Source organism: Orycteropus afer, unplaced genomic scaffold, assembly GCF_000298275.1.
Source record: "Orycteropus afer afer isolate SDZICR_OR568_19922 unplaced genomic scaffold, OryAfe1.0 scaffold00609, whole genome shotgun sequence".
NCBI classification, from domain to species: domain Eukaryota; kingdom Metazoa; phylum Chordata; class Mammalia; order Tubulidentata; family Orycteropodidae; genus Orycteropus; species Orycteropus afer.
In genome coordinates this window covers 228,433-242,871 of record NW_006922196.1, presented here as the reverse complement: position 1 = coordinate 242,871, position 14,439 = coordinate 228,433, and the positions used below count along the sequence as shown (strand labels likewise).

Genomic DNA, 14,439 nt, shown 5'->3' with positions numbered 1-14,439 from the left:
CAAGCCTTTTAGCCTAAACGGACTATTCCTAAAGTTGCACGGTAATGTACCAAACAGTGTTTCTTTGCTATTCATAAGGTTTTCCCTGGCCAATTCTTTCTATGTCCTTATAGATACTGCCTTATAGACTCCTTTCCCTTCTCACATGTGAACTTTTGCCCTTTCAAGCCATCCAAGCTCTTAGGGCAGCCGGTGGGGACCCCAGTGGCTACAGCCGATGGTGTTTTCCTAGTAAGATGCTGCCTGACTGTTCTGCTGTATTTGGCCCTCCTGCCCTGTCCCTCATCCCCACACCCCATTTCTCCCCTGCCCATTCCCTCTGCCATGGCCTTTTCTCTCTCTTCCTGGTTATCCCCATCCCAAGCTTTGTTTCCCACTGTTTTTTTTTGGGGGGGCGGTTCTTAACTCTTTTTGCAATCCCCATACCTCTCCATGCTAGGACACCCACACATCCCATTCCACCTCCTCTTCTCATCTCTCAAGGCCCATCCAAAGTCCCAGGCTGCTGCACTCATCCCTCCACCTCCAGCCCTGGGCTATTTCTGAGAGGCCTCACTGGAGCTCCCAGGCTGGGTGGTATTTCTGCTCAGCGCCTACCTCCTGGATGGGAAGGGTCTCTATGTATCTGTCTCCCTTCAGAATGAACCTCTCAAATGCACATTACATCATTTTCATCTCTGTACTTCAGACCCAGCATAGGGCTGGTACACTGCAGGGGCTCATTCTCACAAGCTCCGTGAAAGGAATGCAAGGCCAGTCAGCTGAGGAAATAAGGCACCTGATGGGGAAGAAGCCACCAGCATGGCTTTGGGGTAGAGCATGGCTATGGGTAGAGATGAAGAAGGAGCTCCACAGAGCATCTGGAGCAGGGTGTCTGCAGGGAAGGAGTGCTGTGTAGTTAGTTATCAGTTCACTTCCAATCAGAAACTGGATGTAAGAAAATTCAGTCAGTGAAGTTGAAAAGTGTGCTCCAAAATAAGGGACTCTGGAGTTGAAAGGGGCAGAGGAGGTCCCCAAGAGGGCATGTAAGAATCTTTTCCATGGGAGTCCCTGAAGTGTCCATACAGTGGCCAGAGAGGGAGGAGGCCACATCCAGAGGAGGTCTGCAGGGGGCAGTCACACCCCACTTGTCACCTCATACAGCAGCATTTACCAGTGTGGCCCCCTCTCATTCTGCCTTATAATGTGGTTATCCCCCTACACTGGCATCACTCCTGAGGGCACACGATTCCATCTTGCTCTCTTGGTCCTGAATCCAAATTGTGTATGCAGCCCAATTGACTCCCTCTCCCCACCAAAACAGATCATTGTGGACTAAAAAATCATCATCATCATCATCATCATCACAGCAAAGACTCTGTGCCCCTTCTACCTATAGACCCTGGTCTGTGGTGACGCTTCTCTCTGTAGTCCCAGGACTGAGGAGTGTGTCTCAATACAGGAGCTGAGGCAGGAAAGCCAGGTCCCTATTTTGGCCCAGGCATCTATGCTCACAGTCTCTGCATACTGGGGGGTGGGTGGGGTGGGGGGTGGAGGAGAGGAGCAGTTTCCTTCTAGATTACTGTGAATAGAAGAGCTTTCCAGGACTTTCCTGGACAATAAAAGCTGTGTTTTAGAACCCCTGGCTTTAACTAGATTGTATAAGCCTTGTCAGCAGTATTGGATTCCTGCTAAATAAACTGCTCTGTGACAGTAACAGCCACACCTGGTGATACACCATCAAGAGGCTTTGTGAAAATCAAGGCTGGCTGTTGCACTGATTTGGCAGTGGCCCAGAGCCATCAAAGGTAGAGGCTCAAGCAGGTGGGGTGAGGGGCTGATAGCGCAAAGCTAAGCCTGCCTGGAGTTCAGTGTCTAGGTATGGTCCCCAAGGTCCTAATGGTGGATTCAGCAGTCACCCTATTCCAGTGCTAGGATGACAATGGGGAGATGCTCAGTGCAAGCTAGTCAAGGTGGGGCATAGAGCTGCTTGGAACCCTCCCCATAGCCTCTCCGTGTGCACAGGGAACATCGGGGTGACAGGCAGCCAGCTTGGGAGCACTGAGTCTGATTCATGTACAACAGGCAGAATGGGGTGGCTGCAGACTCTAGGGCAGTGCTGCAGGAAGGAAGAGGCCAGCTGTATTCCACAGAGGCCTGGAAGTGGGGAAGGACCTCCCCGACTGAGCCATGCACCCCCAGGAACCACATTGGGGTTCCTTCCCCCAAGTCCTATACTTAGCATCTGCCTGTTCATAGGCTCTTCCTCCAGCTCTGCCCGGCCTTTTAGCCAGGCTTGGACAGATTGTGCCCTCTTCTACACAGTGCAAGCCTGAGTCCCCCTGTGCAGCCACTGCCTGCTGTTGGCTGGTGGTGGGCACCTAGGCACCCTTGGCACAGTGTTCCTCTCAGCTCCTCTGGGCCTGCATCCTTTTCCCCAATGTGGGTACTGATATTTGCTTCACAAGCTGATGCAAGGCTGTGGGGGCAGGTGTGGGGCCCAGTCCAGAGTCCACACAGTGCCAAGGTCCCCACCCAGGCAGCTGACGTTACCACCCAGGCAGCTGATGTTACCACTCATCATTCTCTCACCCTACTTGATGCCAGCATCTTACTGCAATCTCAAAAAGGTCCTTTGCAAAGTAAGCTTCAACTGAATGCAAAATCACAGCTGAAGCATCTCTACTATGAGCTGTGGTCCACAACGTTTGACCTGGTTTGGGAGCCATTTTTCATACCACACTGTTAACTGTTGTATTAAATTGGCTAAGATGCATTAGCTTTTCTTTTCTCTATTTCCAGAGGGCTCTTTATTTAAAGCACTGGTGAGGCCTATGATGAACAGAAACCATGAAAACATACATCATCCAGACATGTATTAGGTGGACAGGGTCCCAAACCATGGAACATTCCCCACAGCTGCCTTCCATTCAGTTGTCATCAAGCCCTGATGTGCTCAGCCCACACTGGCACCCAGCAGGAAAGGAAGTGCCTTCAGTTCAAGAAGGTGTCAAGGTCCAAAAGAATAAGCTTCCAATGGGAAACTTTCAGGCACATAACTGTCTTTTCCAAAGTACCTTATCTAATGATGGATTCACATGGTAACCCACACACACACACAAAAAGAACCAAACCAAACCACTATAGTGGACTTGATTCTGACCCAAAGTGACTCTTTCTAGGACAGAATAGAATCATCCCATAGGGTTTCCAAGGCTGTAAATCTTTACAGAAGCACACTGCCTCATCTTTCTCTTACAGAGTGCCTGGTGTGTTAAACCAAGAACCTTTTGGTTAGCAGAACAATGCTTTAACCACAGCACCACCAGAGCTCCTTAACCCATGAAAGGACTTTAAAGGAATCTAATCTTTTCCTTGCCTAATCCAGGTTACCCAGAAACTGCAAAAACCTACCATTACTGGGCCATAGGGCTAACCTACAGAACAAGGATGTTGGTGTTGGATATGCTCTCCAGGGAGCACTGACTATTAAGAGCCTACTCTCACAGAAAAGGAACCCATAATTTGCCAGGTCACCCAAGCTCATAACTAGAGCTGAGGGTTAGGGTCAGGCATCCAAGTGCCCAGCTGGTTCTTCCCTCCACACTCACCACCCTGACTCCTGACAAATGGGAGAGGAGCACAAACGTGAATGTGCAAAAGCCAATTCAATCTGGATATTCATATTTAGTATAGCTATCTTATTATTTAAATGCTGCATATGAAAAATCAACATACAAACAAAAGTGCAATAAAACTGAAAAAAAAAAAGTCACGTGAATAATTACTACTTCATGCAGTCTGTGGACTGAGCCCTCTTGAAGTCAGGACATAGTAGCACCAGAGTCTAGAACAATTTTATAGATTGGAGGCCTCTGCATCCACTGGTCATCTCACTGGCCCTGTGACATGTTCACCATGAACAACAGAGCATGTCAAAGCCCTTTAAATAACAAATAAGTAGGTGCCAGAGTAGGAGAGACTGTCACTGTCAGGAGGAGAGCTGCCCAATCTCCCAGCACTAATTCACTCATTAGGATCTCTGGTGGTGCAGTGCCTAAGGCATATCACTGCTAACCAGAAAGTTGGTGGTTCAAACCCATGAGCCACTCCATAGAAGGAAGACAGGGCAGTCTACTTCTGTAGAGATTTACTACCTCAGAAACCCATAGGCTGCTATGAGTCATTCATTAGAAGAAGGATTCAGTCCAGGCTATAGCAGCCTGGGAACCCCTTTTAAACTATGTAAACATAAGTTTTTCTTCCTCATCTATAAAGTGGGAATAATCCTAGGATCAGCTGAGAGAATACACACCAAATCCTTAGCATAGTGCCTGGCAGTCACCACCACCATCACCCAGGACTCCCCTCAACAAATAGCAAAACCAACAGCATTAAATACTCAGAAACCAAGGGTCTCAATGGTGAAAGAGAACATCTTTTCCAGTGTTACCATTTTGGGTTGACTTTGGATCATGCTGGCATTGAGTCATCAAGCAAGAGGTGAATGGGCCTTAGGGGTCACATGTAGTGGCTTTCTGCTCCCTAGGATGTGAAACTGTGGTCGATACTTTCCCGAGAGGCCCTGAATTGAGAAAAAGCATGGTAACCAAGGATGTCTGGGAAACTCTGGCCAAGCAGAACTGAAAGGGTCTTTGGTGCAGTGGGTCTGAGACTCCAAGTACTCAAGTGCAAGCACTGAGGGAACCTCCGGGAATGAGCAAGCTTTGCAGCTAAGTTTCTCAAACTCCTCTGGCAACCAAACACTTTGTTTACAGAACACCTCAAGGAACATGTTCTGGGAAATCCTAGGTTTCCCAAGACAGGCAACTTGTCTGTTTTACTTGAAAACTCTCAACAATAGCAAGTATTGGTCTCTCCTCATCCAGAGCAAAGAGAAGTGAAGAAAATCAAAGAGGCATAGAAACAATTAGTCCAAGGGACCAGTGCACCATGGAAACCTCAGCCTATATGACCCTGAGACTAGAAGAACTAGATGGTGCCAGTCTATCACTGCCAACTACTGGGAAAAGGATCATAATTGGAGATCCTAGATGGAATGGGAGAAAAATGTAGGGCAAAACTCAGAATCATAAAAAAGACCAGGCTTATAGTCTGATGAAGACTGGTAAAACCCCAGAGACTGTTGCTCCTAGTCATCCTTTGGGCCTGGAATTTAACTCACTTCCATAGCTTAACTTTCTGCCAAACAAAAGACAGGCCTACGAGTGCACCAGGTAGATGCATACCTTAGAAAAATCATCCATGGGAGATTAGAAGGGCAGAATTTGTGCAAGGAGAAAGCTCAGCAGGCAGGAATGCATAAGAAAGAAGGCCACAGGGTAAAGGTGAGGGAGTGAGAAGAGAACTATTATATTATGGGATTGCAATCAATGTCATGAAACAAAACGTGCATGAACTGTTGAATGGAAAATGAATTTGCTCTGTAAACCTTCACCCAAATCACATAAAAAGTTAAAAACAACAAAAAAACTTCTCAACAACATAAATCCATGGTAACACATACTAGAATATTTTGATGCTAAAATTATACCCCAAACAAAACCACCTATTCAGTACACTACACAAAGACACATACACATACTCATGGGCACACACGTGCATGCATATACATACATATCAAGATACACACAAAGGGAACAAAATTAGAAAGGAATAAACCAAAATGTTAATTGATATGACCCTACAGTTTTTCACTTCTTTATTTTTCTGTATTCCCCAAATTTGCCTCAATAGACAAGAACTGCTTTTAAATAATTAGGAAAAAAACAAACAAATAAACATGCATACAGATCTCTGTTCCCCCTGTCCACATCCCATCTTTCTGTAGTTTTAGTCTATCTTTTTTGTGCTCTCTCCCATCATGCCTTCCCCTGAATACAGATCTCTTGGACTTATCAAAGTTGCATGGGGGGGGGGAGGTCTACCTGAAACCCAGAACCTTTCAAAATGCAAAAGAACCTTCTGCATCCCACAGCCCCAACACAAACTCCAAACTCACTACCACTGAAGTCATTTTTGACTCATAGTGACACACATTGGGTTTCCAAGGCTGTTAATCTTTACAGAAGCAGATTGCCTCATCTTTCTTCCATGGAGCAGCTGGTGGGTTCGAACCACCAACCTTTTGGTTAGCAGTCAAATGCTTTAACCACGACACCACCAGAGCTCCTTATCCCACCCACAGCCAAGGAGGGACTTAAGTCTGAACACTCTGTTTCCTGTCACAGAGCAGCCTTATTGCTAATATCAGTTAGACTGAAACAATGACCCCTGCAATTTTCATCTGTCCCAGGTTAGGAAGAAGGTGATTTTAACAAGGTCCCATCCCTCTGTACCCAAGAGAGGTAGAAGAGTGATAAATTAGTCATCAACATTGTAAACACACCACAGAGATGATGAAAATAATATGACTAAAATTTTAAAAATAAAACATACTAAAGAAAACATTTGCAGCAAAAAGTTACTCTATAGCATATGAGGTAGTGCAGATGGTTAGTTAACTCCCTCAGCTGGTAACCAAAAGGTTGATAGGCTGGAATCCACCCACAGGTACCTTGGAAGAAGGGCCTAGTGATCTACTTCTAGAAAATCAGCCACTGAAAACTCTATGGAGCACAGTTCTACTCTGACATATACATGGAGGCAACATGCAACAGAATCAACTAGATGGCAACTAGTTTATAGCATACAAAGTGCTCTGATAAATTGGAAAAGCATCAAGACTCCAAAAGGTAAAGGCTTGAATCAAGCATTCACAGAAAAAGATACAATTAGGAAGAGAGAGGAGATACAATTAGATGAGAGGCATGGGAAAATGGTCAACACTGCTATTTCACGTATGAATTTATTCTAAGGCCTAAAACCAACAGAAAGAAAACATAATTTTCACAAAGATGTCCATGGTAGCATTATGTGTAAGAGAAAATGCCATCCACAATATGTATGTTCAATGGCAGCATATGTGCAGACAAGTAAATTACAGCACATAGCCCTAACAGAATAACACATCAGTAAACCTAATCATGAAAATGATATGGCACCCACGGAGAACCATTTATAAGATGTGAGATTTAAAACACTGAGTGACAAAATTAGATCAGTGCTATGAAGATAACTAGATATTATTTATGTTCAGTGCTATAGTCTGAAAAGGGATGTGGAAAAATAAAAACAGCTCATCTGTAAGGATAGACTGTAAGGATGATGGGGACTAGGAAGAGTACATTTTTCACATTTCCATTTTAAATTCTATTGTAATATTGTACTCTGTGAAGTGACTAAAATGCTATTCAATATACTGAAAAATAGCATGACATAGTTTTTTAAGCTTTAACATGAGAAGAGAGGAGATGGATGCTCTGTAATATTTCCTTCATTGGAAGTACTCTACAGCATTGCTTCTCCAACTTAGATGTGGGATCTTGTTTAAGTGCAGGTTTGCATTCAGTAGGTCCAGGTGCAAACACCACCACTTGTCTGTCAGTCTGTCATACTATGGTGGCTTGTGTGTTGCTGTGAAAGTAGAGGCTACACCACCAGTATTTCAAATATCAGCAGGGTCACCCATGGCAGACAGGTTTCAGTGGGGCTTCCAGACTAATACAGACATGGAAGAAGGAAGAGGCCATCCATTTCTCAAAGAATTGGCTAGTGAAAACCTTTTGAATAGCAGTGAGACACTGTCTGATATATTACAGGAAAACTTCACACAGTAGCTAAAGCTGGCATGGGACCAGACAGTTTCATTCTGTTATGCACAGGGTTGCTATGAGTTGGAGGCGACTCAACGGCACCTAACAACAGGTGCAAACAGTTTGCATTCAACTACTTACCTAAAAGTTGGTAGTTTAAACCTACCTAGAGGCACCAGTGATCTGCTTCCATAAAGGTTACATCCAAGAAAACCCTATGGAGCAATTCTACTCTGTATCACATGAGTGGGAATCAACTAGACAGCAATGGCTTTGGTTTTTGGTAGAATGGGGCCTGACTTCAGTGCTGCTGGTCCATAGACTACACTCTAAAACAGCAAAAGTCTAAAACAACGAAGTGGCCAATACTGCCCAATTCTCCCCTTGCATTTTTCATACACATCCACAGCTTTACTTGCAGGCCACAGCTACACTATTGGTGCAGATGGCACTGGGAAAAGAGAAGGCAACTTGAGACTCACATATATGTCCTCTGGGCCTGTAGGTAAAGTTTTCCCAGGAATCCTGTGCCCTGTCTAAGGCCAAGCCTTTGGTTCCTGGTACTTGTCTGCTGTCCCTGGGGGAGCAGTGGGCTCCTTTTTTTGGGAAGCAGGGTGTAATTTCCCATATTTCTTGGGGCATTTCCTTCTTCATATCATCTTCCTTTCCAGACTTCCTTATGGCCGGCAGCTCTGTTTAGGCGAATTTCAGAGTTCCAATTCTGGAACAGGGTAGGAAGGCCCTGCCCACTCACATGCATGCACACATGCACACAGAGACCCCAGACCTCCCTGTCGTTGAGGAGCACTCTGGACCTATTTTCAATAGGATCTTTGTTGGCCTTTGAACCAACAGGTACTCCCTTTGATAGAATTAATTTGCAAATGAATGTTTGAAAGAATAAAACAAAAAAGTTATGCAATGATTAAACAGCTTATGTGAGCTTTTCCAGTGTCTTAAAATAAGAAAGCACATTTACTTCAAGGACACACTCTATTTTGGGAGAGAAGCTACCTACTTTTCCATTCAATGCCTCTTCTCTGAAGAACAGAACCCCTCCTGGGTCCTCAAACACTGCCCATCCATTAACAGCCCTTTCTAGCAGCCACCATCACCCAACCACCCACTCATTCATTCACTCATTCATTCCCTGGGCCCTCCAACCAAAGTCTTGCCATTTCCACTCAAATTAGCATTTGGTTAGAGCGGAGTGAGAAAACAGCAACACATACTGCTCATGCCTCCTCCAGTCTCTAAAGATACTCTCTCTTGGCAAGCACTTTGTCAGAAATGTGATTTGTCACAACAATGCACAGTGTGCCCCTCACTCTATGCAGCCCACATCAATCCCAGCAGTACCACCTCCATGAGGCATGAGTCCAGGCCCCACAAAGACAGAGAAGCCACAGCTCTGGCCTGACGCCCAGACCTTGGCCCAAAGCCTGCCTGCCTGGTGGGCAAGCTCTCCCATCACTGGCTAGAACAATGGCAGCTCCTTATATCATAGAGCCCACAGAAAACGCAAAACACAATGAAGGGGAAGTCAATTTACACTTAATAATCATTAAAAGGAACATAAGTCTTCAAAACACAATTGCCAGATGAGTCAATGCAATTTATATTCCCAACATATGCTCTTACTACATATATTTTTTCAAGCTCATGAGCTCCTCTTAAAATATATATATAATTAAAATTACTTAGAAATATGAAAGTAGTTCACATTCATTTGTCTACAAAACTGGCCAAATGGAAGTCCATTTACATAAGAACAAACTCACTGCCATCAAATCGGATCTGACTCATAGCGACCCCTCCTTGTGTTTCCAAGGTAGTATCTCTATGGAAGTAGATACTTGTTACCTTCATCTGTACAGTGGGTTTTTGAGAAAGGCAGCTTTCAGATATGCTTATTAGAGTACACACTTTGCTTATAATAAGAAGGAAGTATGTTGTTGATAGGTGCCATCAAGTTGGCCCCTGACTCATGACAACCCCTTGCCGAACAGAATCAGATTATTGTAATCAGGGTTTTCCCTGGCTGATTTCCAGACGTATGCCACCAGGCCTTTCTTCCTAGTCCACCTTAGACTGGAAACTGCACTGAAACTCACAGCAACACACAAGCCTCTACTGAAGATTGGGTGGTGGCTGAACATGAGGTGTACTGGCTAGGAATTGAGCTAGGGTTTTCCATATGGAAGGGAGAATTCTACCACTGATATAATTATACTTAAATCCATTGGCCTCATTAGCATGTATTTCTTCTCCAAGACTTTGTCTCCAAGACTTCAAATAATTCTTTTCAAAATAGTCACTTATAGCTAATTGTCCATCATGTCAAGGCTCCCTGGGCTTTCAGAGAAGCGTTGCCAAGCACAATGGCCACTAAGCATGGGCTCAACTCCCTGCCCTCTGCCATGGGGGCACCCCATCACTGGCCACTGAAGACTACTCCCTTGCACTGCCACATCTTTGCTTATGTCCTGATGAGATTAAAAAGCACCTGGAAGGAGTGGACAGGAAAGGTACACTGAACAGCTACCATCATGAGCAGGTCCAGGGGAGAGGCTAGAAACAGAACTCGTGTGGGAGGCCTGGATGCCAAGCAGCACCCTCAAAGAGACTTCTTTGGTATTTACTAATTAATCTACAGGGGGCACTGAAGAGTGACCAGAGCAAAGAGACAACCAACAGAATGGGAGAACATATTTGGGAACCATATGTATCTGATAAGGGTTTAATATCCAGAATGTGTAAAGAACTCTAACTCAACAACAAAAAGACAAGCAATACAATTTAAAAATGAGCAAAGTACTTGAATAGACATTTCTCCAAAAAAGATAAACAAATGGCCTACAAGCATATGAAAAGATGCTCAATGTCATCAGTCATAAAAAAAAAAAAAAAAACTCACTGGCATCAAGTCGATTTCAACTCACAGCAATCCCTGCTGGGTTTCCAAGGCAATAAATCTTTATGGAAGTAGATTGCCCAGTCTTCCTTCCATGGAGTAGCTGGTGGGTTTGAACTGCCAGCTTTCTGGTTAGCAGTCAAATGCCTTAGGCACTACACTACCAGGGCTCCTTAGGATAGGTACAAATCAAAACCACTTTGAGATACCACTTCACCTCCACTAGGATGCCAATTATCAGAAAAGCAGAAAACAGTGGGGGTTGTTGAGGATGTGGAGATATTGGAACCTTTGTTCACTGCTGGTAGGAATATAAAATGGTACATACAGCCACTGAGGAAAACAGTGGACAGTTTCTCAATAAGTTAAACATAGAATTAACTTATGACTCAGCAATTTATACACAAGACACTTGAAAGCAGAAATGCAAACAGGTATTTGAACACCAATGCTCACAGCAGCACCATTCACAATAAGGAGAAAAGGTAGAAACAACTCAAATGTCCATCAACATGACAGGATAAAAAAAATGTAGAATATCCATACAATGGAATATTATTCAGCCATAAAGAGAAATGAAGTTCTGATATATGCTACCATATGCATGAACCATGAAAAGATTATACTGAGTGAAATAAGTCAGACATAAAAGGACAAATATTGTACAATCTCATTTATATAAAATGCATAGAATAGTCAAATATATAGAGTCAAAAGTTTAATAGTGATTACCAGGAGCTGAGTGGAGGGAGAATGGGGAGTTATTACTAAAGGGCTACTGAGTTTGTCGGGAATGATGAAAAATCTTTTGGAAATGGACAATGGTAACGGTTGCACAACAGAGGGAGTATAATTAATGTCACTGAATTATACCTTTAAGAATGTTAAAGATGTTTTGTTATACAGATTTTACCACAATAAAATTTAAAACAGAAAAAGAATGATCAGAATGTTTTGAATAATCAGGCTCCTCTGCTCTGGTCTCCCTCCCTTGACCTGGGTTTCAGCACCTGTGTGGCTACACTAGAACAGCCTTTACTTTCTGGGTCCTCCACCCCTTCCTCATAGCCAGCCATAGAGTCCTACCTGCTCTTGGGGCCACTTTGGCCTTTCCTCTGGGGTCCTGGTCTTGGTCTTGAAGACTCTCTGGGGGTCTCCAGGGTGCTTGGCTTCCACATGGAGGTTCAGTGATTTGGGCCGGCCCTCGTGTCTGCTGGGGCTACGGTTACCCTCGCCTGGCAGACAGGCTTCTGTGGAGTCCCCAGGCCCCGGCTCAGGCCCCTGCAAGTGTGTATGCTCAGGGCTGGCCTCACCAGCACTGGTGATGCTGGTCATACTCAAGCTCATCTTGATTTCAGCCACAATCTGGTCGATGTCCTCCTCCTGGTCCTCCAGGTCCCCATCCCCCCGCCTTAAGCTGTAGGAGGAGGCCACGCCTGCATTCCCATTGGCCTCTGCTGGGTAGTATTCCTGGTATCCCTCTTCACCAGGACAGTAGTGGACGCCGTCCTCCTGGTCATGGGTCTCCAGAGTGAAGGCTTCATGCTCCGGGATAGGGAGGTGGCCGTCCTGGTAGTTCTGGCTGCCTTCGGCCCCAGGGCCAAGGGGATGTGGGCCAGCCGAGTCCGTCCACTCCTCCACTGCCTCCTGGCATTCGTCAGTCTCCACATGGGGACTACCATGAGCCAGGTACTCCTCCCCATTACAGTCCATGCCCTCCAGGTAGCTGTCATCCTCAGGGCAGTAGCGAATGTAGTAGGTGATGCCCTCCTCCTCCTCTGGTAGGCCTTCATCATAGTCCTCCTCCTCAGAGGTGTTGTTGACATAGTCAGAGCTGGAATCCCCATCGGGGCTGTGGTCGGTACACTCCTGCTCTGCAGGTGGGGGGCTCTCAGGCCTCAGAGCAGCCAGCTCCAGGCCTGTGGGCACATACTCTTCCAGGGGCAACTCTGCCTCCTCACTCTCAGGTTCCGGGCTATGGGGCGCTGCAGGGCCCAGTCTCACCCTGTGGTCCAGCATGCTGCTCACGGTGCTCTGGCGCCTCTGGCTGGCCATAGCAGCGTTCACACAGCCATCATCCTCAAAGGGTGGCCCTGCAGGAGGAATATTTCAAAGAGCACAGTCAAACACCACCAGAACAGCCATCCAAGTGAGTACCATGTTGTCATCATGGCCACGTCTTAAAATGACCCCACAGTGTGGGTAACACAGAGGATCAATACAAATGACCATAAAAAATTTACTTTCAAAAAACAAAAAGCAAAAGAAATTAAGAAGCTTTAATTCAGAGACCATAAAGACAGGCAATTTAAAGAAAGATCTCTGTGCTTCCTCTAAGGCCTACCCAAGTTCTCCCTCCTCTATAAGCTGTCCCCATCCTCCCAGAGCACAATGGTCTCTCTCCTCCTAACTCCAAATCAGTGGTCACTAAGGTACCAGGTGCATGGAAGCTAAATCAATCCCTGGTCACAGAGAAAGTTTTATAGAGGAAGGACAGGGGAAGGGAGCAGAGGGGTGCACAGCCAGGGTAGGTGGCAGCTGGAGTTCAGAGAAGGTATATTCTGGCACCATGGGCACTGTGCAGACCTTAATGTCCTACACTGTACACATTACCCCACAAACAAGGCAAGTCACACAATAGGATTTCCCTCTTAGCACCATATATCTGTGCCTAGTGTGGAAGAGATATGTGAATACAGGGTAAAATGCTGGATGCAGGAAGACAGATAATGAAAAGATTATTCCAGTCCTGTAAGAGACAGTGGGGCTACAATCAGGGGAAGGGCATGAACGAGGTTCAGAAGTTTGGATAATGCTTTACTTCTTAAGCTGAGTGGTTTACAGAGTATTAGTGTTATTATTTAAATAGTACTTGTACATAAACCAGTTGTCATTGAATGAACTCTGACTCACGGCAACTCCATGTGCATCAGAGTAGAACTGCGCCCCATAGGGTTTTCAATGGCTGAATTTTTGGAAGTAGATCACCAAGGCTTTCTTCCAAGGCACCTCTAAGAAGACTTGAAGCTCCAACCTTTCAGTTAGCAGCAAAGCACTGTAACTACTTATACCACCCAAGGGCATATGCATTACCTATATCTTTCTGTTTGCATTATAGTCTGTTTTTAAAAACTGAGTCATTACATTGGAAAAATTATTCCAGTAGTTCAGATGAGAAATTAAATTTTAAACTAAAACAGTAGAATAGAGGGTGGAAACAACTCGGTAAGCATTTGAATAGAAGGAATATTTTTTAAGAGATTGGAGTAGGGTACGGGAAAGGAGGTGGCAATGCCAGTGACTCTCAAGACATCATGGCTGAGCTCAGAACATGCCTTGCTTTACATTCTCTTCCTTCAGTCCTGTCCTCTGGGGAGATCTTGCTCTCTGTGTCCTCCAGCATCGCATTCAGCTTGTCATGAATACCCAGACCCGATGGCCACAGTTACAGCATCATGAATATTCTCAACAGAATTGAGAAGGAAATCATTATTCTGCCCATGCCAGATACCCAAAGTGTAAATGTGATTGCTGACTGGGCCACACACTGCCAGCACAGGATCTCATTTCATAGAGGGTGCTGACAGCAGAGTGGTATGTATGTGGTAACTCCATAAGAGGCTCTCAGGCAGTGTGTATCAGTAACCTTACCAAGATGCTGAACCTTGGAAGCAAGAATGGCCAGACTTCACCTTACCTACTTTGGTCATGTCAGAAGGGACCATTCTCTGGAGAAGAATATCATGCTTCATAAAATCGAGAGTCAAAGCCCTCAACAAGGTGGACTGATACAGTGGCTGCAACCATGGGCTTGGGTATAGCAAGGATAAT

At 45.1% G+C, this 14,439-nt stretch overlaps 1 protein-coding gene across 1 annotated transcript in view; it reads right to left on the bottom strand.

The window, feature by feature from the left end:
* Positions 1 to 12,663, bottom strand: part of APBA2 (amyloid beta precursor protein binding family A member 2) — a 142,736-nt gene extending 130,073 nt beyond the window's left edge. Inside the window, exon 1 of the mRNA XM_007956327.2 lies at positions 11,695 to 12,663. Coding sequence (XP_007954518.1) covers positions 11,695 to 12,663 — 969 coding nt within the window. The remainder of the gene's footprint in view (positions 1 to 11,694) is intronic.
* Positions 12,664 to 14,439: the final 1,776 nt, after the last annotated feature.